Here is a 24,844-nt window from a genome sequence, read left to right on the forward strand (position 1 = left end):
CTGTACATTACTCAGTACTTGCCATGATAAGTGTAGTCACCATCTATCACCATACAACGTTATTACAATAGTAGTGACTATATTCCCCATGCTGTACTTTTCATCTCCATGATTTATTTATTTAATTACTGGAAGTATGTACCTCTTAAACCCTCTCACCTATTTTACCCATCTGCCCATCCATCTCCCCTCTGGCAACCACAAATTTGTTCTCTGTATTTATAAGTCTATTTTTGTTTGTTTCTTCACTCGTTTTGTTTTTTAGATTCCACAACTGAGTGAAATCATATGGTATTTGTCTTTTTCTGACTTATTTCACTTAACATAATACCCCCTAGGTACATCCATGTTGTCACAAATGACAGCATTTCATTCTTTTTTATAACTGAGTAATATTCGTGTGTATGTAGTACATTTTATTTATCCATTCATCTACCAATGGACACTTGGATTGCTTCCATTTCTTGACTATTGTAAATAATGCTGCAATAAATATAGGGCTATATTTTTATTTTTATTTATTTATTTATTTTTAAATTTTTATTTATTTATGATAGTCACACACACACAGAGAGAGAGAGGCAGAGACACAGGTAGAGGGAGAAACAGGCTCCATGCACCGGGAGCCCAATGTGGGATTCGATCCCGGGTCTCCAGGGTCGCGCCCTGGGCCAAAGGCAGGTGCCAAACCGCTGCGCCACCCAGGGATCCCAAGGGCTATATTTTTAAATTAGTGTTTTTGGTTTTGGGGGATAAATACCCAGTAGTAGAATTACTACATCATATATTTCTATTTTTAATTTTTTGAGGACCTTCATATTGCTTTCCACAATGGTTGCACCAATACACATTCTCACCAAAAATTTATGAGGGTTCCCTTTTCTCTACATTCTTGCCAACACTTGTTATTTCTCGTCTTTTGATATGAAGTGATACCTCAAAGAATGAGACTGGAGCACTTTCTTACACCATACACAAAAATAAACGCAAAATGTATTAAAGATCTAAATGTGGGACATGAAACCATCAAAGTCCTAAAAGAAAACATAGGTAAACTCTTGGACATCAGTCTTACCAATATATTTATAGGTATATCTTCTCAGGCAAGAGAAATAAAAGTAAAGATAAACTAATGGGACTACCCCAAAACAAAAGCTTTTGCACAGCAAAGGAAGCCATCCACAACACAAAAAGCAACCTACTGAATGGGAGAAAATATCTGCAAACCATTCACCTGAAGGGCTTAATAACCAAAATATATAAAGAACTTCTACAACATCCAAAAAATAATCATAATAATCTGATTTAAAATGGGCAGAGGACCTGAATAGACATTTTCCAAAGAAGACATACAGATATGGCCAATAGACACATGAAAAGCTATTTGACATCACTAATCATCAGAGAAAGGCAAACCACCTTACGTCTTCTTTTGCTATTCGTTAGGCCTTGAAATGCTATCTTGTGCATCATCATTCTATTCTGTGCCCCTCATTAGGAGAAATACAGTAAATCCTCTTCAAAAAGTTTGCACTTGGGACACTAGGGTGGCTCAACAGTTGAGTGCCTGCCTTCGGCCCAGGGCATGATTCTGGAGTCCAACGATTGAGTCCCACATCAGGCTCCCTGGATGGAGCCTGCTTCTCTCTCTCTCTCTCTGTCTCTCATGAATAAATTAAAATCTTTAAAAACAAATTTGCACTTGGGGCACGTGAGTGGCAGTGGTTAAGTAGAGTCTGCCTTTGGCTCAGGTTGTGATCCCCGGGTCCTGGGATTGAGTCCCACATCCTCTTCGCAGGGAGCCTGCTTCTCTCCCTGCCTGTGTCTCTGCCTCTCTGTGTGTGTGTGTGTGTGTGTGTGTGTGTGTGTGTGTGTCTCATGAATAAATAAAATCTTAAAAAAAAAAACTTTAACCTCTTCATACCCGAAACAATCCTTATAGTAAAAAGCTGTCTTTTCTGAACATGAGAAGAACTTTGTGTGTACTTTTTAAGAAATAAGAGAATTTTATAAATTCTCATACTGCTTGTAATACTTAAATATCAACAATAAGTTAAATGACCATTGTGTTCTCCTTAATCCAAGCTTCTTCATGAGGTTATCTGTCTCTCTCCTTGGAATTCCCATTGCATTTCATTCCTCTTTTGAGCATAATTCACTGTTTTATATTATGGCTCTCTGTCAATGCTTACTTCCTCTATGAGATTACAACTCCTTCTGAGATAGTACTGTGTCTTAATCTTATTTGCACTCCTTCTGGTTCTCAGCACAATGCCTGACATACTATAGATGCACAATACACAGGTGTTTTTGAATGAAGAAAAAATTAACCACAAGAGGTTTCTATGGTGATATTATTACAGCTTTTTTCTTCCATATAGGCCTGTCAGCCTGGAAATAAAACACTTACTAAAAACAGTTCAGAGACTCCTATCTATGAAACTGTTTGTATGATATAATTCTGAACAAGGTTAGGGGCTTCCAAGCTATAGAGAAAGCTGTCTGCTCTCTTGTGTTACTTTTAAAGCAAATAAAAAGGTTCCTGAGATATAAATACTAAGTCTAGAACTCCATATATTAGTGAAATAAATGCTAAGTCTAGAATTCCATATATTAGTGGTTACTATCCTTTTTCTTAGTGGCAGTACGGTAAAATAGGAACTGGGGTCTGAACTCAGAATTTAACATCCGGCTCCCTGCATGCAGCCTGCTTCTCTGTCTGCCTGTGTTTCTGCCTCTCTCTCTCTCTCTGTGTGTCTCTCATGAATAAATACATAAAATTTTTTAAAAAGAGAGATAGAGAGAGAGAGAAAGGGCAGCCTGAGTGGCTCAGTGGTTTAGCGCCTGCCTTCAGCCCAGGGCGGGATCCTGGAGACCGGGATCAAGTCCCACATGGGCTCCCTGCATGGAGCCTGCTTCTCTTTCTGCCTGTGTGTGTGTGTGTGTGTGTGTGTGTGATGAATAAATAAATAAAACCTTTTAAAAAAATGAATTCAGAATTTAAGGATTTCAATCTCAGCTCCACCACGTATTAGCTTCGTGACCTTGAAAGTTGTTTAACTTCTCTGTGCCTCACACAGTACAGTCCCTCAAAGGAATGGTATAAAAATTCATGACTTGATATATTTAAAGTTTTTAGAATAGTACCTGGTACTTTGTTTAGAAGTGATAGCATACAACACCCAAGTGCTGATTACTTCAACTGATGAATCACTAAATTCTTACTCTGAAAATAATAATACATTATATGTTAATTAAATTGAAATTTTTTTTTAAAAAGGGGGTTAGGAATATGTAGTACTAACTATATTGCTCTTCTATTCCCTATTGATAAGTTCCAAGATGTTAAGGACAAAATGAGTTTTGTTTTTATCCCCTATTACCCGGCTAGCACAGTATGTAACAAATAGTAGACGCTCAAAAAATGACGCGAATTGTATTGGAAACATGTATGAGTCCACAAGAAAATGAAGGTGTGTTGATGTAAATGAAATTGCAAAGGGTTCTTGGCATATCGTTTGCGTATCTTCACTTATTTCTTTATAGTTAGTTGTTAGGTGCTTTATGACTTGATCTTTTTCTTGCCCTCTTCAGAGCATGCACTTTGGTGTAATGCATGTTATATCCCTGAGGACTGCTGGCCTCCTCACATGCTGGCTATTCAAATAGTCTGAGGGATGAGGCTGCGGCAGGCAAAAGTGGGTTACCTTACAGTACTGCCTGCTGCTGGGGATGGAGGACCAATAACCTCAGAATACAGCGCACAGGAACAGTTGGGCCAGCAGAGCACTCTGTGAAGGCTCATCTGGCCACTCCGCAGTGGGGCACCGCCAAGGTGAGCGCCCTAACGCGCGGGTCGCCCGCCCGGAGGCCCTCACGCTGCAGCAGGGTCTGGCGACGGAGGGAAGGGCTCCGGCCAAGGCCGCCTGGATGAGTCATTCTCACCTCCCCAGGCAGGTGCGGGTGGCCGGACGCGCCGCCTCGGCTGCCAGGAGCCGGGAGCCGAGAGCCGCCGCCGCGGAGCCCCTTCCCGGGACGCCTCCTCTGGGCCAGCACTGACCTTGCCGCTGGCAGCCCGACTGCCGAGAAGACCCGGCGCCGCAGAGCCGGACACTGGTCGACGGTGCCCACTGGCACCCGGACCCACAGGTGTCGGAGCCCGCCGCCGGCCTCCTGCGCTGCCTCAGCGCCTCCTCCCCACGCGAGGTCGCCAGCCGAGCCCCGAGGGCCGCGGCACGAGGCTCAGGAGCACTGGGCGGGGCGCGCGCCCACCGGCCCGCGGAGGTCTTCTCGCGCGGGCGCACGCGCCGCAGCCGCGCGGGGCGGGGGTGGGGCGGGTGGGTGTGCTTGGGGCGCGCGCGCCGCCGCCGCCGCCGCCGCCGCCGCCTCAGCCTGCTGCTCCGCCTGCGCCTCCTGCTCCCGGCGCTCGGCCCCAGCACGCCGGCTCCCGAGCGGCCATGGGCGGCGCGGGGTCCGCAGTGTAGAGTCCGCCAGTCCCGGACCCGCGTCCCGCACCCTGACGGTCCCGGTAAGCGGGGGCGGGGGCGGCGGGGACTCGGCAGGCACCCTAAGGGACGAGCCTGCGGGCCGCGGACAGCCCTTTGGGGACTGTGAGGTGTTGTGTGGCAGCAGCCCCTAAGGGAGTCCCTGTGTAAGTGGATAAACCCCGAGGGTCCCCGCCTCTGCCGCTGGGAGAGTCCCGGAGGCGGTTCGGGGAGCCGCCCCCACGGAGGACCCCTGTGTGAAGGGGGACTCCAGGGCTCTCTCTGAGGAGCAGCGTGAGGGGCACTGTCCCCGCAGAGAGACCAGACCGTCTGTAGAACTCGCGGAGGCCAAGGGTAGTCTCTGGTGCTGTCTCAGTGGAAGACCATTTGAGAACATAGGGGAGCCTCGGGAGCCTGCGCGGTGGAGCGGGACCGCACAGAGGGAGGACTCCTGTGTGAAGGAATACCTTAGGCTGAGCGCTAGAACCGCCGGAAGGAATGAATCTCTGACTGGAAGGAGAGGAGGCTGCTACGGGATCTAGGCCAGGAGTAACTTCCCCATATGCACCAAAGGAATTTGGCCTTGACTTTTCTAGGGGTCAGTGTGCCCGAAGTTGTGTCCCTCCAAGGTGGTTGAGGGGCTGGGGCCCTGCGGGGCTGCTGCCTTTGTCCATTCCTTCCCGCAACCCCGTTAGAAATTTATTCTCCGCGGTAGCCCAGATTGGCTCCAGGCTGGAATTTGTGGAGGCAGGAACTTCTCTTAGAGCAAAGGGCATAGGGGAAGGGAGGACCACTGAGGCCTCTGAAGCAAAGATGGGAGACTTGAGGCCCTGGGCTCGACTGTCCATAAGCAAGCAGTTAAGATGAGGTGGAGTAATTGATCCTGGCTGGTCCTGGAAGAGAAAGCCCTTTGAACGGAGGAAAAAGGATGCATGAGATTATTGAGCTCCAGTGTTTAAACATGTAACTCTTCTAACAACCTTGTGATATTATCCCTTCAGTGATAATTAAACTGAGACTCAGAGATTTTAAGCAATTTGTAAAAGGTTACAGAGGTTGGAATCATGAAATATGTTTTTTCAGATTTTATTTGGGAAGAGATATCAAAGAGAGACAGAAGCAAGAATTATGTTTGCTTAAGTTTAAGAGGTAAAACTATATAAAACTCTTAGAAGAAAAACGGAAATATCTTCAAAACCTTGGATTTGGCAGTGGTTTTTTAGGTATAACATCAAAAGCACAGACGAGAAAAAATAGAAAACTTGGACCTCCTCAAAATTTAAACTTTTGTGCATCAAAGGATTCACTGAAGAGAGAAAGGACAACCCATGGAATGGGAGAAAATACTTGCAAACCATATATCTGGTAAGTGATCAACATCTACTATGCATAAAGAACTACAAGTCAACGACAACAAAAACTACACTCAGTTCAAAAATGGAAAGGATGTGAATAGACATTTCTTCAAAGAAGTTACATAAATGCCTAACCAGCACTATTCTCAAAAAAAAAAAAAAAAAAGAAAAAAGAAAAAACCAGAAAATAATGTGAAGATATGGAGAGATTGGAATGCTAGTACATTGCTAAAGAAATGCAAAGTAGTGCAGCTGCTGTAGAAATGTTTTATGGTTCCTCAAAAAGTTACAAAGAATTTTCATATGACCCAGCATTTCTACTCTTTAGTGTATATCCAAAAGAAATGTGGTATGATATGGAAACTGGCCAAATTACAAATTTGGTAGCTCTCTCCTGTGATCAAAGAAATGACCGATTTTGTTGTATTGGTTACCTGTCATCATTCCTGCTAACCCCAACTCAGTAATCAGGTTCCATCTCTGAGGAAGCACAGTGGATATGATGTGTTCAGGATTATACTGTTTCTAGAAACAAGTTCTGAAGAATTGGTCTTATTAGACCCTTCTGCTCCACTTTGAACTACAGAGAGGATACTGACACTGTGATCTCAAATAAACTCTTTGATTCCTTCAATCATCTTTGCAGCATTTCTTTAAGAAAGATTTATTCAGGCCAGCCTGGGTAGCTCAGTGGTTTAGCACTGCCTTCGGCCCAGAGTGTGATCCTAGAGACCTGGGATCGAGTACCACATCGGACTCCCTGCATGGAGCCTGCTTCTCCCTCTGCCTGTGTCTCTGCCTCTCTCTCTCTCTCTCTCACATGAATAAATAAAATATTTTTTTAAAAAAGAAAGATTTATTCAGCTCTTGTGCTGTGTAAAGCAGTGTAAACTATTCTGATTGTTCCTCCTTCCTGAATCCAAAGAAAATCTGGAACTCCTATTTTTACCTGTGGAACTTACTGATTTGAGTTGTTTTCCCCACTTCCCTTCTCAGGTTTCTTTTACTTTATTAGTTTTCTATTACTCTGCAACAAATTACGACAAATATGGTGTTTTAAAATGGTACACGATTTATGATCTCACAGTTATGGTCTGACAAGGTGGCAAAGTATTGGCTGAGCTGTGTTCTCATCTGGAGGCTTGCATGGGGAAGAATCTTCCAAGCTCACTCAGGTTGTTGGCAGAATTCATTTCTCTGCAGTCATAATAACCGTGGCCCTGGATTCTTGTTAATTCTTAGCTGGAAACTACACATAGCATCTAAAGACCACCTATAGTTCCTAGAGGGTAAACGAACCACCCCCCCCAACATGGCCACTTCAAGGTCTGTCCACACTCAAGAAGATGGGATTACACAAAGCACGAACACCAGGGAGTGGGAACATGGGGGAAGCCACCTTAGAGACTTCCTCCATAAAGAATACCTAGAAAAGGTTTAGTTTGCTCTTATTTCTTCCATTTTGTTTGGCTAATGGGGCCTATTCTATTTTCTTGTCTCTTTGGGATTTACCACCCCTTTGCCCCTGGTGTCTGAAGTTTTTTTCAAGCCCTTCTCAAATTACCACAAATTCCTCAACATGAATGTTGTCTCTATGATAATATCTTCTATCTCTCTTTTGTTCTTTGATAAGGACACAGAAAACCCCAGTTCCACTTATCTGCTAAAGAAGTACTCATTAAGCATAAATAGTGGGGTATTTCTGAATTGATTTTTTTTCTTTTTCTTTAAAAAATATTATTTATTTATTTGATAGCACAAACAAGGGGGGTGGTGGGCAGAGGGAGAGGGAGGAGCAGGTTCCCCACTGAGCAGGGAGCCTGCTACAGGGCTCCATTTCAGGACCTGGAGATCATGATTTAGGCTGCTTAACTGACTGAAACACCCAGGTACCTCAACTGATTTCCTTTTTAACCTGGATGTCTCTCCTAGGACTTCTTTCACACATGGAAAGCAATTTTTTTTTTCTAAACCATTCATTTATTTCTAACATTGCTAGTTATGGTTGGGAGAAACAACCTACAATGGGCTCTTAGCATTCCTGAATGTTTTTACTGGGTATGTCAAGAAAGTAGGGCACTGTTTTCCAGGCCATTTCTTGAAACTGTATTTACAACAAGCACCTTGAAAGAAGGCAACATCTCTCCCTGGACAAAGACCAGACTGCTTTTTCTTCCTATAAAAGGGGTGGGCCAAAAAAAAAAAAATTAAAAGGAGTGGACCCCAAATCTTAGCATTCCTCTCCTGTAACACAGACTACTGTAAGTAGGCATCTGTCATAGATGTATCTGTCATATATGTCACTTATTTTTTTAGAGATTAAAACTGATTTTACTGATTTCTGAAGCACCTCGTGCATATTTTGGAGCTTGCAGCCCTGAACCAAGCCCATCTCTTGGTCCTCAGGCCAGACTGAATATAGACATTGGGGAAGGGGACACAAAGAGTGGTGGGTATATACCTGAGTTGTGAGTGTCCACCTAAGAGTTGTGATCTGTTGGGTGAAGATTTTGGGTTGGTGAATTCCTGCCAGAGCCTAAGCAGTATTTAACAACCTCTAGGATGGCCGAGGTGCAGAGGAGTCCTATACTAAAGGTCCTGGTGCCTGGTGTTGAGAAGTGAGGAGGTAGAGGATGAGGGAGGTATAATGACTTGCTTCAGCTTTACCTTTGCTGATGAGTTCCTTGTGCATATACCCTTTCGTCAGATTGAGATTCTGGAGGAGGGGGAGAAGAAGTGTGCTAGTTTATCCTACTCTCACCCAGTGTCAGTAGGTCCACTATATTTTTAGGACAGGCACCTAGGCCAGGCTCTGAGATACAGCTCCTAGGTATGGTTGTTGCAAGTGTTGGAAATCTCCAAACCTCTTCAGCCCCAGGTCCCAGGCACATTTGCTTCTGCCTGGATGGGGGATCCAAGGCCACAGATGCTCCCAGCTTGACAGGAAGGAGCCAGGGAAGGGTATAGCGGGAATTTCAGCTTAGAGGCTGGGTTAGTCCCAGAGGACTGGGCTGGGCCCTTGCACACTTTTCTGTTTAACAAGAGTCAAACAGCCTGGGTACCTAGCTGAACACTGAGCACTACAGGGACATCCTGCCCTGATGACTATGCAGGTGTTACTGAAGGAACTATGAGTTCCTGGAGTGCAGTTGACTCATATTGTCATAACTATGTGATATTTGTGCATCTAGTGCAGGTACAGGTGTAGCTATGTATGGTTTAGGTAACTGTGCTTAGAATAGCATTGATATGGTGGTTACAGATTGGAGGTAGACAATGGTAAGCATAAGGCAAAGTATAGATTTTGGGGGTAATTGCCACCAGTATTCCCTTGAAAGGGTGTGTCCGTCTGCTTTATTCTTCCCTTAGAATCTGTGTCTGCTGAGGCTGGGGGTCAGGACCCTGCAGTAAACTGAGGACACTCCTGGGGATGAAGATGGGTGTATAGGTGAGGGATGGGGCTGCTGAAGAGGGCAGTGGATTCACTGCTGACCTTGTCATTTCTTTGAAAGCCCACGGCCAAGTTGTTGAGACCAGGGGTATGCATGTGAAACCAGGACTATCCTTAGTAAAGCACAAGCATGAGACAGGAATTATAAAACAGAGTTTATTTTATTTTTATTTTTTTTATTTTGTTTTCTATTTAATATTTATTTTTTATAAATTTATTTTTTATTGGTGTTCAATTGCCAACATATAGAATAACACCCAGTGCTCATCCCATCCAGTGCCCCCCTCAATGCCCCCCACCCAGTCATCTCCACCCCCCTCCCACCTCCCCTTCCACCATCCCTGGTTCGTTTCCCAGAGTTAGGAGTCTCTCATGTTCAGCAGAGTTTAGAGGAGGGAAAGAAAGACAAGCCTGGTTTAAGGTGTGGCCTAGGCGGCTTTATGGAGGAGAGCAACTTTGGGGGATGAATTTGGACCGCATTTGTGTTTGTCGGTCTGTATCTGTTTGCAAGGGTGAAACCTGTGTTTGTGTCTGCCTGTGTGCTTGTGGCAGTGTCTGCTCCAGCATGTCTGACTCAGGGTGTTCTTGAGTCTATGCAGGTGTGTTTCCTGGGCATGTCTCTGGGCACTATTCTGAATTAGTTTTGGAGTGGCCTCATTGAATTTGTGTCTTTGTGTTTGTGTATCTGTGTGGCTAGATATCTGTGTCCATGTGTCTCTATGTGTGGGATTTGGCTCTGGCCTCTCACTTTACCCTGCCCCTCTCCCCTGACACTCCCCAGCTGCCAGCATCATTTACCGCCAGCATCATTTACCATCCCGCTGTCTGGATTCCCACGGGTCCAGCTGCCTGCCCAGGGTCCTGCCCTCGTGGCCTCTGTAACAGGCCTGACCTTGGGGCGATACACTCTGGAAAGCCCCCAGTATGCTCCTTTCCTGGCCACAGACCCAGAGAAGCTACCGTCGAGGCGGGAAAAGGGGGGCAGTTGGCAGCACCCGCCCCTCCTTCTGGAAACGGAGATCTCCCTCTGGCCCCTTCCCAGGCCCCCTTTCCCTCCCCATGCTCTCATCCAGACCAAGTATTCAGGGTCCTGGCCTCGCTGTCTCTGGGGATAGGAATGAACAGTCCTCTGCAGGCCCAGCCAGACCTAAAGGGATCTGGTCCTCTGTGTCCCGCAGCACCTTACATTGTGTTCATTCCTCATACCCCACCTAAAGTCCGGGCTGTCTTCCCTTCTTTCCTCTCCCTGCATCGGACACAGCAACCATTCTTGTTCTTCATTCTGTGACAGCCCTGGCCTCTGCCATGGGCCTCTGAGCCCAGTGGAACATTAGGCTTTGGATGGCTGGGAAAGAGAAGAAGCCCAGCCCACTCTCACATGGTGCAGGAAGTAGCATCTGTGGGGTTTATTCCTGTTCTCATTCTGAGTTCACTGCCTTCCCTGAATGGGCCGTGGTAAGCAGGTACGGAAATGAAGCAGTCATGGTCTCTATCCTCTAGGACTCAATGTTTGACAGGAGAAGTGATTTTGTGGAGAAGCCACTCTCCTGCACTGCAGTGGTCAGTTGCCTGAAATTCCCTCCATAGAATTCTCAGGTGCCCTCTGCAGAGATTAAGGGAAGGGGTCCATGGGGTCCATGGGTTCCCCATGACACGTTACCTCAGAGCGCCAGAGGTGAACTCCAGGGTTCCCTAGCAAGCACTGATATATTCCTAGCATCTACCACCAATTCTGGAGTAGTAAATGCTTGAGTTTCTGTAAAAATTCTGATTTTTACCTCTCTTGAGCCTAGGAAAACTGGAGGGTGGGGGTTGTGCTAGGGTTATGAGATGGGATGAACAAGGCTTCATCCCTCAACAGCATCCTACATGAGTCACGGGCTCTGACCCCTGTCTTCTCTCAGCTCTTGACTTTGCTGAAAACTGAGAATCCTGAAGGTGTTTGTTCCAGCTCATCTTTATACCCTCAACCCTTTGTTGTAAGACCTTGGTCAGCACTATGAACTCACACTGCTCTGGGACAGGTAGTAGTGTTAGGGGACCATGGGAAGGACCTGCTCCACCTAAGTCAGGATGTGTGCACATTAACCTTGTCTTCCCACATGATGCTGCTGTGATCTTTTCTGGGTCATTCTCTTCATGCCGAGTCCTCCCTCATGTCTCCTTGTTCTGTGGCTGTCTGCCTAACTTCCACTAGGCAGGGAGGATGTGCCTGTCATAAGATCTCCTTTGGTCTTTGGGGATGCCTTAGGAAAACACCTGGAGGTTGTTGGCTCAACAGACCTGGGCCTTATATCTTCTCACCTTGGGAGCCACAACGGGGGCTGGTCCCCCATCTCTTAAGCACAGAGTCATCATTTAGAGCAGGGACACATTCATGTTTCTTCCCATCCTGGCTTTTTTCCCATCCTGCTAGCAGTAGACATGTTGTGCTAAGTGCTAGGGTCCTATCGTGGATGAGAGGCCTGCCATTGCCTCTTGGTTTGATGGATGTTGAATTTCTTTAGGAATCAATGAAGTAGAGTCATCCCACAGTCCTTCATACTGTATCATAGGGAGACTGCAGCATTTCTTACACTTCCTCTAGCTCTTGGCTCATGTGGGAATGCAGAGGTTTCACCTTCTGAGAAATGTGAGGTATCCAAAACAGAGGTGCATCCCATCTACTCAGAGCAACCTTTTTTCCTGCCTGCCAGTTCTCTCCTCCTACCCTTTAAACATATCTAGTCTTTGAACATTAAGATGCGCTACCTGTCCTCTTTGTCTCTAGCCTCACGCACTAGGCTCCACTCATCTAGAACTTCCCTGAAATCTCTCCCGCCATTCTAATCATCTGAGAGCATTGTCATACACATAATCAGCAGAGGAAACACCTTTTTCTGATGACTGGATATGGACTGTTAGCGATGAAACATCAAAATGACACCAATGGTTTCAGACTGAACGGACAAGAGGAAGTGCCATTAACTGATGTGGGAAACACTGCAATTGGAATAGGTCTGGTATGTGTGATTGGGTGGTGTTAAGGGGGCAGGGAATTAGGATTTCACTTTTGAGATGAATATTGGACAACCATGTGTATATGTTTGGGTTTTTAAAAAAGATTTTATTTATTTATTTATTTATTTATTTATTTATTTATTTATTTATTTATGAGAGAGCATGAGAGAGCACAAGTTGAGGGGAGGGACAGTGGAAGAGGGAAAAGCAGACTCCCCACTAGCACAAAGCCTAACTCAGGGCTGGATCCCAGGACCTTGGCACCATGACCTGAGCTGAAGGAAGATGCTTAAATGACTAAGCCATCCAGGTAGCCCTGTATAAATTGTTTAGACAGTTTTTTTTTTTCAAGATTTATTTATTCATGAGAGACACACAGAGAGAGGCAGAAACACAGGCAGAGGGAGAAGCAGGCTCCATATAGGGATTCTGACGTGGGACTGGATCCTGGAACTCCAGGATCCTGCCCTGGGCTGAAGGCAGGCGCTAAACCGCTGAGCCACCCAGGGATCCCCTGATTAGACAGTTTGGTCACACAAGCCTACTCGGTAATGATCTCTATAGAGGTAAAGCCTGTCTTTGGTGATTGTTTTGTCTGGCATAGTTCCTGACACATATCAAGTACACAAATATTTTAATTGTCAAATGCAAGATGCCTCTCAAGGTCATTTTTATTGTGACCTTTTTATGTGACCCTCGAGTCCTTTTCATCAGCTGAGTACTTCCTTCTATGGCAGGACCTCACACACCATTGTGCTCATCACATTGATGTAATAATTTATCTGCTTCCTCAGTCCAGGTTTGGATTCAAGTCTATTAAGTATTGCCATGCACCAACCACTATCCTAAGCCCTGGGGATATGAGATTCTATTGTAATTTTTTAGGAGAGAAAGGGTGAGAAACTAAATCAGAAGCAGAGGCAGTAAACATAGAGGAAAGGGGCAACGTGAGGTTCTATAAAAATTAGAACCAGTGACTGACTTGATGTATGGTTTGTGCAAAAAAGTGGATGTATAGTGATATTCCCTGACATTAGAAAGGAGTTTGATGGGGCAGAAGGTGTTTGGAAACTTTGAATTAATTTGCATTGTCTTTGGAGCAAGATGGAGCTTCCTTCTATCTATTGGCTATACAGTTGAAGCTCAGAAGAAAGACTAGAGCAACAAAGTGACTTTGGGAATCATCAGTATATTAACAGCAATTGAGGTTTGGGTATGGATATACAGTTCTCCCCCTTTCCCAGATAAGCTGGGGCTCGGAAATAATAAGTAACTTGTCAAATGTCAGAGTTAGGATTCTAACTCTGATTTTTTTTTCACATTCCATTCTTGTGACTTAGGCCTTAAAATCTGCATCCTTTCTAAGGGTCGCACATTTGGCTTGAAAATGGTAAAAACACATGCTTGAGGATTTTGTAATGCTTTCCTTGTGTTTTGCTGCCCTTTATTCATGTTTATTATCTTTCTCTGAAATCATTCTCTGGTCTGAAATTTCAGTCAGAAGTTTCCTTCTGAAGGAGACCCAAATTTTTTATTCATACAGAACCTTATATTGAGTGGAATAAGCACAACCTTCAGCTATGCTGTTCTGTTGTAGCCTCCTTAAGGGCCAGGATTCCAGTCCTCCTTCCACGGGCACCATTGCCTGCCCCAACTCAGTTAATGGAGAATTAGGACAGGTCCATTCACACCTCTTTGGGAGGTCAGGGAATATTAATCTGATGGCCACCGTTAAGAGATCCACTTCGTGGCAATGGCTATAGAGGCTGGTGGTGGTGCTGGAGTTGAGGGTGGGAGTGCAGGTTGACTGAAGAGGAAGTGGGAAAGGGCTCTAGTATTGACTTACTATGGCAAGTTATTGGAGGGTTCGTAAAACAGGTCTGTAGGAGGAACTTCATTTAGCCTATATGTAAGGGAGTATATAGGCAAGATATGGTGAGATCAGCTTGCCTCTCAGTCTTTCTCTTGGGTAGTTCTTGGTAGTTCTGGCATAGTTCATAGAATTTCACATTATCTTTCCCTTAATGATAAACACATATTACTACAAAATAGCCAATTATTGGATAGTCCAGAAAAACCAAAGGGGCCACAGTCCCTATTCAGTGCTGAGCAGCTTATCCGGTTTAGAGTCTCGTGTGTGGCATTAAATTCTGGATCCCTGGCCACCTTCTGTGACTGTTTAATGGAACAGAACACTTTAGAAAAGTTTCCTAACTGCTTTTGTTTGTCTGCTTTAACAGTAAAAGTGCTTCTAAAAACAAACAAACAAACAAACAAACAAAAAAAACCCAGTAAGTGGTTCTGATGCTTTCTGAAATGCATGGGGACATACTGAAGAAAGGGGGAATGATGACAGGCACCGAGGACAGGAGGAGGCAGACTAATCGGTGCTATCTTTGGCTGGGGAGAGGACAAGAGTCATCCTCTGAGGAGAAGACACTGGGCAGATCCTGGGAGCTGAATACAGCTGAATTCGACACTGTACAATGTGCACGAACACATCAAAATAAACATATACAGTCACATAATCATGTGTACGTATGTTCAGGAAGGGAAGACTGGTAAAAGGAGAAAGTGGAGAAGGATTGCAGTTATAGGTGGTATAGAAATGAGACATAGCAGTAAGGCTGGGTACAAGCTGCTGGCAGTACTTGACAAGATGGGATGTCTTTAGAAAAGACAAGATTGAATGTCTTTAGAAAACCACTTGTGATAGGGGTGGTAGAAGGGGAGGAGGGCGGGGGGTGGAGTGAATGGGTGACGGGCACTGGGGGTTATTCTGTATGTTAGTAAATTGAACACCAATAAAAAATAAATTAAAAAAAAAAAAAGAAAACCACTTGTGTTTGTGGTTCTTTCCCAGCCGTTTCAAAACTTAGACAGCTGCTCTTAAGTACACTAAGGACAAACAGATTGAAACTCAGATTTAGTCACCTACTTTCCCCCAAAGCACTTGAACCTTGGGTTGACTTGCTGGCACCAGACTCTTTTTTTTTTTTTTTAATTTATTTTTTATTGGTGTTCAATTTACTAACATACAGAATAACCCCCAGTGCCCATCACCCATTCACTCCCACCCCCCGCCCTCCTCCCCTTCCACCACCCCTAGTTCGTTTCCCAGAGTTAGCAGTCTTTACGTTCTGTCTCCCTTTCTGATATTTCCCACACATTTCTTCCCCCTTCCCTTATATTCCCTTTCACTATTATTTATATTCCCCAAATGAATGAGAACATATAATGTTTGTCCTTCTCCGACTGGCTTACTTCACTCAGCATAATACCCTCCAGTTCCATCCACCAGACTCTTTTGAATGCAAAGTAAGTTGGTTTTGTTCCCTTATCTTACCCTCGTCAGGAACATGTCAGTCTCTGTCCCAGGTACTCAGACGTCCATCTACATGCTCCCACTCCCTGATTCTCTCCCTGCCAGCCCTTGGGAGTGGGGGACAAGCCCCTCTTCATGGCCTACTGTGATCTCCATTCCAAAAGTCACTCATTCCATGCAGCTGGCAGGCAGTGGAGGCGAGCTATGGGCAAGAGAGTTACAGCAGCCTCGCAGATGAGTTCTCCAGAAAGATCTTGCCAATTACCAACAGGGAGCAGAGGAGGGGGGATTCTATCATTTGCTTTTAATATCCTGTCATATTAGCTACCTGCTTTTGATAAACACAAAGTACCTCCTCAAGGTTGGAGCACTGTGGCACTCCTCTAAAACCCTCCCCTGCAGACTGTGGGCCTTTACAGGAGTCATCAGTGAATTCTGCCTGTGGGATTCCTGGCCATTCCTTCTTGTCACTACTATCCTCCTCACGTCCACATTGCTCCTCTGGGCCAAGGACACCAATGGAAAGCCATGATAGAATTCAAGCCTGACCTTTACGTAGCTTACCTTTCTTCTCTGCTCAAGCCCCTTTATCCACAGTCCAGGGTAGGCTGGGAGGAGTTGTGTGGAAGGCTGACCCAGCTTAAGTGTGGGTTAAAGCTCCTTCTCTAGTTGGGAAGGACATTTTAGCCTCCCTTCATGCCTTGCCTTAACACAGCACAGTGGAGAGAAGGAGGAGACAGACAGTTCTTTGCTTAGAGACATGGATGTATTTTGGGTGGCACTCTGCCCCACCTGTACATTAATGAAAATGACAGTAGCAGCCCTCTTCAAGGGACACAGATGTTGGGGAGCCTACAAAGTCTTTTGATTGTATTGAGTCTTCTTGAGCAGACCAACGTTTCCCTCTAAGGTGAGAGGTGAGATCTAGGGTGCATTCCCTGATTGGGTGACACAAGCCATTCGAGGACAGTGCCTAGGGCAGTGGCGAGGGTGGTCCAGGACTGAGGCAGAATGGAGTTGGTGAGAATGGGAGCAGTGCCGGAGCTTACTGTCTGGGGAATGGGGTCCATCCAAGAAGCCCAGGCACACCTGCTTCTCGGTGGGGGAAGATTGGGCCTTGGAGTTCCCTCTTGTCTTCTGAGTGTTGGTTTGCCCCACCAGACTTTTGGCAGGAGCCAGGATCTTTTGTACATTTTCTTTTCTGGGGTTGGCCACCTTCCCAGCTATAGAGAACATGGATTCCTTATGCCCTTTGCCTTTCATCTTGGAGTTAAAACAGTACAGGAAGGATTTCATCCTACTTCTCAAGCCTGCTTCTGGAAGGCTGGGCCTCTTGTGAGTATGGACTGGCATCTCCTGTCCCTGCAAAACCTGACCTTTCAAAGTTTGGCCCTGCAAAGGCCTAGCCTGAATGAGTTGGCCCAGGAAAGGCTGGCCCTGTGATGCCTGGGGCACCATAGGCTGGACATTCTTAGGAATCCTTGCTGGCTTGAGGATGACACTGAGCTTGGTTAGACTGTCGTGCAGGTCATTCTTCTCGGATACTTTAACCCCAGGGATTCCTGGAGATGGCTCTGGAAGCTTAATCTGAGGGTGATGCCGGGTATTGTGTTCAAAGGGAGCAGCAAGATGAAAATTATGGCTCTTTCGCTGGGGGGTGCGGGGTGCCCTATTCAGAAGTATCCCTTTTGGCCTCTGGGCTTCATCGGGGTCGCTTATTTCTCTTGTAAAGGAGCATGCAAACCCTGCATCCCCTTCCCCATGGTCTCCTGCCAATTTGGGTTTCCCTGGGTCCTCTCTCTTTTCTGCCAGCATGGGGACCTGGGCGGAGTCCTTGCTCTTGCCAGGGCTTTGGGGCTCAGGGCTCCAGGGCTCCTCCAGGCTGGGGCTGTTCGCACTGGCTTCCAGGTGAACACAGAGCACCTGGGCCTCCTTCATGTCTCCGCTGGGCGGTGAGATCTTGGAGGCCCAGTGGGCAGAGCCATGAGGTACTGCTCTTGAACTAGGCTGCTTCTGGTTCTGCTGCACTGCCTTTAACTCAATGGCCAGCTGTTCTTTCAGGTGAAGCCATTCTGGATCTGGGGCACGAGGAGCATCTGGTGGGATGGGGAGATCCTGGAGCAGTGTTTTTCCTTGATTGTTTAGACTCCTGAGAGACTCCTGTGTGGATGTGTTGTCTGGGGTTGCCCCAGTTTGTTCTCTGGACTCCCTTGCCTTTATGGGAATTCCCAGTTGTATCTCTAGGATCTTCTTTCTTAGATGGAAATTTAGTTTGGCTAAGATGGGTTTTTTGAGTGTGTAAAGCTCAGAGGCCTCTGCCTGGCTTTCTAGAGGCACCTCCTCGATCATTTGTTCCACCTGTTCTTCCACCTGGCGCTCCTCTGCAGTGTCTGCACAAGTCTTGTTGGCATCTTGAAAGCATGGCCCAGGACTCAGGCACTGCTCTTCAGATGAGATCATCTGAGTCAGAGGTTCAGTAGGGAATTCGCCAGGTCCAGGCACCATTCCTGTGATTACAGCTTGGGTAGAGATTGCCGGTGCCATGGCCCTAGAGAGAGCCACATAATAAAGAGCAGGCAGCCCTGACAAGAAGGCAAGGTACTTGTGCCTCAGAGTCGTCTCCAGTTTCTCAATGGCTCCCTCGGACAGGGCTTGGGGCAGCTTAATGTGTTCAGTGACAGGGTCTGGTGGGGCTTGTTGCTGTTGATCAAGGGCCGTTGGTATCCAGGCCCCAGCTTTCTGTTGTAGGGCAGGGTCAGTTGTGGCCTGTAGCTCCAAGGGCTTGCTTTCTGGGATGCAGGTGAAGGGAGCCACTTGCAGGCCCCCAGGAATTATGCACTGCCAAGAGCTACATACACAAGCAGGGACCTTGCCCTGGTGAATCTGCCCACATTTGGAGTTGATGTGGCTCTGCAATATTGCCTTAGCCTGGTCAAACAAGTGTGGCATGGGGACTGGTACTTGGTCTGTGACTGGAGAGAATGGGTCACCGGCCCCAGGTGCCTCTAGGGCTGTAGGTTGGGGAGCATGCACAGTGGCTAGGGCTGTGCTGCTCCAGGACAGAGTTGACTGATCAGATGAGGACAGGAGCAGTTGGATGGACTCCTGGATCTTCTGGGGCAGGCCCCAGCGATGGTGAATCAACTGCCGCTGGAGATGGAATTCCAGCAGTCTCCGGCCATGCTCCGGGAAGAAAACTAGTTCCCTAGTGAGGACTGTGATGGGCTTCACTGGCCAAGAAGTTTTCTCAGGAGACTGGGCCCTGCCATCGGGCCTATACTGCATGGGGTTCTGGGTATTCTGAGGTCTCTGAAAAACAGCTGACAAGCCCCATCGAAGCTGGAGCTGCCTCTGCAGCAGGTGCCATTCCAAGGCATTGCACTCAGCCAGCGTCAGAAGTGGGACACTGTTTTGAGGTTGTTGGTTGTCAGATGGAATGACCCAGTTTTGGGAAGATGGGGAAGAAGATGCATCTGACTGGGGTGGAGTTTTAGGCAGCAGAGGGAGGATGGAGAAGTCCTTGAGAAAAGGGTCCTTCAAGGGATGCTTGGACACGCTCCCATTCATGGAGAAGTTTTGAGAGCCTAAGAAGGTGTTAACCAGGGACTCACTGTGCAGAGATGGGAGTCCACAGAATAACTGGATGTATTTCTGCTGCAGATGGCCCACTGAATCATGATTCTGGTAACCAGGAAGTGCATAGAGGGCACTTGAGTCTTTAAGGGCTGGAGAGGGCAAGGCCAGGGCCATATGGTTTGGGATTTGCTGCTGGTGGTGTCTTTGTTCTGGGCCCATGATGGACCACTCAGAAACCCAGAAGGCCTGGGTAGGCTGGTTAGCCATACATGAAGCCCAGTTCTCGCAGGAATAGGGCCCGAGTGTTTCGATAGAGAACTTAGAAGTATTCTTCTGGATGAAAGAAACTGGTTGGTTATTGATAGCTTGGCAAAACAAAGGTGGGTTTGGCATAAGCTGCCGCAGGGACTCCTCCACACGTCTGGGTAGCCCCCACCTCTGGAAATGCATCCATTTTTTCACATGTACTTCAAGAAGCCTCAAGACTTCAGGACTGAGGAATGGCAGGTGGGCAGGGAGGACAGTAACCATATGCCAGGCCATAGGGTGGGTCAGTGTAGTGATTTCTCGGTTTAGGGTCTGCAGAGAGACCTGGGAATTCAAAGGCCAATGCCCTTGGTTTCCACAGACAAGGCCGGGAGTGCTCTGTATCATCTGCTGCTGGTTTACTGGAACCTGAGGCTCTTCAAGTCTTAAACAAGACATAGTCTCTGGGACACAAGTCACCTCCGGAATTTGTAATCCCTGCCCCAGCTGGAGGTGTTCAGCCCAGCAATCATGGATCCTGACTGCATCAGTTGACTGGACAGCTGATTGTGTTAAGCATTTCTGATCCATTAATTCTAACACTGGAGGCGTTGCAGATCGAAATGAAAGTGCTTTGCAGTGTAGGGAACGTTGCTGCAGACTCTGTTCAAACGACACAGTAGACATGGACAAAATCTCTAAGCAAGAGGAGCCCTGCAATGGTCCTGATGAAGGGGAAGATATCAGGGTGTTCTCACTTACCAGCAACTGCTGAATCTCCAGAGCCATGGCATTGCAGATTTGGCAGCAGGTATCTGCACACAGGAGCCGCCGCACACTTCCTTCCTGAGGAAGCCAGTCCTGGCTAGGAAGGGAAGATGGCAACGGTTACTGATGGAGTGACACCTGCTTCTTTGTTTTTTTCTTTGGTGCTTTTTTAAGTCATCTCCATGCCTAGCGTAGAGCCAATGTGGAGCTTAATCTCACAACCCTGAGATCAAGACCTGAGCTCAGATCAAGAGTCAGACACTTAACTCACTGAGCCACCCAAGCACCCCAACACCTGCCTCTTTGAATATGTGTGGCCTGGAGATTTGGCCCACCTTCCCCTAGTCCTGGAACCCCAGGGCATTTACCCATCTCCTTTTCTTCCTAGGAAAATGCCATTGGCAAGTTATGTTGGGCTGGGTTGGACTGAGGGTCTGGAGCTTGTTGGGCAAGGTCTCAGACAACGCATGGAAACACAGGGCCATGAGAGACACTGAGACGTGGGGTGCATTCTCTGTTGGTCTGTGTTGAGAAACTACACCAGAAGGGAACCAGGCAGTGGTGGGGAGCCAATGGCTGGCTGAGGGGCAGCACCAGGAACATTACAGGGGGAACCTGCAGTTAGTCTCTTCTGGAGCTAAGAAGGCCACAGCCTGGCATTCAGTATTTCTAAGCTGTGGAAAATATGGTCTTTGTGGGAACTCTGCATTGTGGGGACTATGGGGTGTCCCAGATCCTGTAAATAGTCTCTTGAGAGCCAATTCCCTTCCTTAGAGATTTTAGGAAGAGGATAAGATGACGGACTCCTTTCTGAGGGCTGTCCCAGGAATTGGCCTCCCTGAAGACAAAACCATGGAAGTAATGTCAGCAGGTTCTATGGGTCTGCCCTTGAATGGTTGCAACAGGAATATGACAATGGTGATTTGTTTATATATGCATTTATTTATTCTCTTGACTGGATAACTTATATTGTGGCTGAGTGCAAACTCATGTAGAGTCTTCAATGAATTACATACTAGCAAAATCCTGACTTTCAGGACCACTGTGAACCTAGCCTAGAGCAAAACTGGGAGACTCCCCCTCCTGAGACACCTGATCCCCCTCTGCCCTGGCAACTCTCTCAACCAGTGCTCAGCATCCACTGTCTGACTCCCTCCGGGACATTTTCCCTCTCCTGGTCCCTGCCACAGGCCAACCAGAGAAATCGTCCCAGGCCAGGCTGGGGATTTGGAGGATGCAAAGAGCAAGTGATCACCTTCTCATGACAGAGAGCAGCTCCCACGGCTTATCAGCTTCTTCCTGACAAAATCTCCTAGCTGAAAAACCAGCAGAGTGTTAACAAAGAATGAGAGGATGCAGGGTCATCCTATAGGAAGCTAAAGGCCTTTGAGGAAGAGGAGGCTGAAAACCCCAACAGTCAATGCTCTAAGGCACATATGCATACAGCTTAACCCACTACAACATGCTGTCCTAGACCTCATTTCATTTGATCATCACAACCACACTGCGAGTGAGGCAGGATCATGAGATGCCCATTTCATGGATCACAGACTGAGAGATGAAGTCATTTCCACAGGGTGGTAAAACTAGTAAATGACACAGCTAAGGGCTTCTGTCCTCCTTCTATATTCTTCATTCTCAAAGGCAGGTGTAATGTAGAGATTTTTGTAACATTCCCAGGCTCTGATTTTCCACCCAAGAAAGTGTTCTGGGAGAAATTGTCAACTGAGGCAATTGGAGCCTTCAGTGGTTAGAGCACCTGGTTACTGGCTCCAAGGCTCGTAGAGGGATAGGAATCAGGGGAAACTTGCCCATAGTGAGGCGAGTCAGAAGAGAGTGAGACCGTACCTCTTGATGCTGCATCTCTTATCCTGACTTTTCGGTGACGCTTAAAGACAAAATGTTAGAGTATAATGTTGGGACACCTTTTTTTAATGTTTAAAACCAGACAAAGCTGATATATATTTCCCAATCCCCTTCTATATATCTGTGTCTATATTTTACTTACTTTCCTAACTTTGCTTTCCATATCCATCTCTTTTCACCTCAACATTTCCCTTCTCTGCTTGTGTTTGATTTATTTCAAGGCTCTTCCATATTCTCATTTATTTCCCAAGAGAAGTTATGCATGAGGTTTATGATGAAGCAAGAGAAAGAGTGCAACAGAATAAAGGGCGTGTGGGTGTAATAGCTAAAGGATTTCTGTTAACAAATGCCTATAGCAACCACCAACCAGAAGAATCCTGCTAATTGGGAGGTACTCTGAGATCCAGGATGTAGATTCCATTTCATCTAGGTCTCAACTCCAACCAGATCGAAAGGTTCTTTATTTTCCAACTAGAATACACTGTAAGATGGCCTAGAAAGAAATTCTTACTAGTCCCTGAGAAGTACCATATAAGAGTTACTGATTGCATGGCATAAAATTTAGGGGGCGTGGGTGGTAAAAGGAGAGACTCTGAGATCTTAAAGGCTTCTTATCTGAGGCTTAATTAATTAATTCATGGTCATAAAGTTTCCCTACCTGGCAACAGATCCTTTGAGGTTCCAACCTTAATCCATGGTAACTCTTTGTTACTCGCCAGATAATTAGAAGAATAATAAAGATGAAGCCATAGGTATATAAGGGATACTTGAAATCCCACAGAACAAAAGTATGGCTCAACATGGTCTAAACCTCATTAACATGAAGATACTAACCATCCCTATATCTAGGCATTCAGGGTCCTGATGCCTAATGATTCTCAATGTTATGCCTTATCATCTCCACCTCATAGATGATGGAACCAGGCCATTAGACTGCATCACAAAGCCCTTCTGTTTCATAAGGCAGGTGTTGTGTCAAAGACTTTTATCTGTCCTAGGGAAGCTTATGTGGTGATTAAGTCTGTAGGTGAAGGTGCCTGGTTGTCTGTAAGGGTTACAGAGCCTGAGACTAAAAGTGTCTACTTATAGGTGGTGTCTATGTCTCCACTTTGTCTTTACTGTACATATCCTACACCAGCCTGATGTCTTGGCTCTCTCCTTTACAACTGTCTGGTCACCTGTCCCCAGAAAACTGAATGTTTAGGGACATAGGACACCTTTTGTGGAAGAGTGGTTGGGACAGAGGACTCTCCACTAACTCCTCCACCTGTACAGGAGCTATATCTGTGAAGCACACATAAGCTTAGGGAGGGCAGAGTCTGGTTATGGCTTGAGAATGGAGAGCTATGATATTACAGGCATTGGGTGATGGAGAATCAGAAGTATATGAAGGGGCCCATGGCTTATATAGGAGGAAAAGGGCAAGGTGACATTTAAATGCCATTGTGGGAAGCAGGGAGAAATGCCTCCTGGTCTGTGTGGCCTCAAGCTTATGAGTAGGTGGGAAGAGATATAGACACTGCCTTCTATGGAGATACAGTAACAAGATTCATTTATTGAGCTCCTTAAAAGTTGGTTTTCTAGAGATGTTTTTTACCATGTTATAGAATTCTGTCTGTTTGTGGATAGGACTACCTTCAGAGAGGCATTAGTGGCCACTTCCAACTTAAGGTCATAAGCTAGTTGGTGATCATGGTTTGAGTAGAGTATCAACTGATCTACTCTGGATACATGCTGTTTGCCTGAAGGAGGGTTTTTGTTTTTGTTTGTTTGTTTGTTTTTAACTTGGATTTCTTTTAAGATTTTATTTATTTATTCATGAGAGACACACAGAGAGAGGCAGAGACACAGACAGAGGGATGGAGAGCCCGATGTGGGACTCAGTCCCAGGACTCTGCGATCACACCCTGAGCCGAAGGCAGGCGCTCAACCACTGAGCACCCAGGCATTCCTAACTTGGATTTTTGAAACCTTTCAGCAAGCCATCTGTTTTCTAATTCATTCCTGGGCCCAACACTTCTATTCTCTGCCCATTCATTTATACATTTGTTACCTGATTGACTTCTGTGGTTATTGTCATATTTCTCCAACACTGAACTTCTGAATTTCCCTGAGAGTCTTACCCTGCTGACAGCAATCTCACAGCCAAAAATGTCTTTGTGCTCAAAGTCTCTGAAGAGGCTATTTTGGTAACTTCTCCAGAATCCAGTCCTCCACCCGGCTGCCATGGCGAGCCCTCAGTCTGTGCTTATCCTAAGCTTGGAAGTGTCAAGGGTACAAAGACATTTGAGTTATGTTGCCTTCCTGCTCTTGAGGCACTTCACTATCTGGTTACCAAGATAAGACTAATTCACACAAAGCAGAAGCCAATAATCTAGAACAAATAGAATTGCATATCATTTGCAATGTCCAGGTTATAAATATCACATTTCGGAGGAGAGAAATCATAGTAAGGATCAGGATGGTCAGAGAGGGCTCCCGGGTAGAGTGACATAGAGGTTGGGTCTAAAAGTGTAGGCTGTGGGGGAAGGAGCATGTTCCAGATGGGAGAGAAACTTAAGAACGAAACTAGAACACAGAACAATGGGCCACGGAGTGCATTTGGCAGTGAGAAATGTAGTCTATCTCTAGCAGAGGTGGAGATAGGTGGATTAGAGGGGACATGTGGCAGAAGATTGGGATGAGGTCTCTTGATGAAGGGCCAGTGCATTTAACTGATTTTAATATTTGAAACTGTGTTTTATAAAGTAGGCATACATAGACACTATACAAC

General features: G+C 46.2%; 2 protein-coding genes and 1 long non-coding RNA gene across 6 annotated transcripts in view; 1 reads left to right on the top strand and 2 right to left on the bottom strand.

Moving 5' to 3' along the window:
• LOC140641637 (uncharacterized) overlaps positions 1 to 4,264 on the bottom strand; it is a 33,013-nt gene extending 28,749 nt beyond the window's left edge. Inside the window, exons 1-2 of one of the 2 annotated variants that reach the window (XR_012038223.1) lie at positions 4,061 to 4,264; positions 3,148 to 3,226 (exon numbers count right to left, since the gene is read on the bottom strand). This is a non-coding gene — a long non-coding RNA (uncharacterized lncRNA). The remainder of the gene's footprint in view (positions 1 to 3,147; positions 3,227 to 4,060) is intronic. The other variant, XR_012038222.1, reaches the window with a different exon arrangement.
• Positions 4,265 to 4,363: 99 nt separating this feature from the next.
• The window catches only part of PHF24 (PHD finger protein 24), a 170,538-nt gene continuing 150,057 nt past the window's right edge, over positions 4,364 to 24,844 (top strand). Inside the window, exon 1 of one of the 2 annotated variants that reach the window (XM_072841776.1) lies at positions 4,364 to 4,528. The gene's annotated coding sequence lies outside the window, so the exon portion shown is untranslated. The remainder of the gene's footprint in view (positions 4,529 to 24,844) is intronic. The other variant, XM_072841777.1, reaches the window with a different exon arrangement.
• Positions 16,360 to 22,963, bottom strand: LOC140641622 (protein SPATA31F1-like). Of its 2 annotated transcripts, none has more exons than XM_072841763.1 (5): positions 22,730 to 22,963; positions 22,054 to 22,093; positions 21,461 to 21,521; positions 20,200 to 20,302; positions 16,360 to 20,100 (listed from the first exon to the last, which is right to left on the bottom strand). In XM_072841763.1, exons 1-5 carry the CDS (start codon positions 22,871 to 22,873, stop codon positions 16,540 to 16,542), a joined length of 3,909 nt encoding a protein of 1,302 aa, XP_072697864.1. In that variant the 5' UTR covers positions 22,874 to 22,963; the 3' UTR covers positions 16,360 to 16,539. The 2 variants fall into 2 exon arrangements, with proteins under 2 accessions (XP_072697864.1, XP_072697866.1); XM_072841765.1 differs by lacking the exon at positions 22,730 to 22,963 and adding an exon at positions 22,214 to 22,305.

This window comes from Canis lupus, chromosome 10 (assembly GCF_048164855.1).
Source record: "Canis lupus baileyi chromosome 10, mCanLup2.hap1, whole genome shotgun sequence".
Classification (NCBI taxonomy): domain Eukaryota; kingdom Metazoa; phylum Chordata; class Mammalia; order Carnivora; family Canidae; genus Canis; species Canis lupus.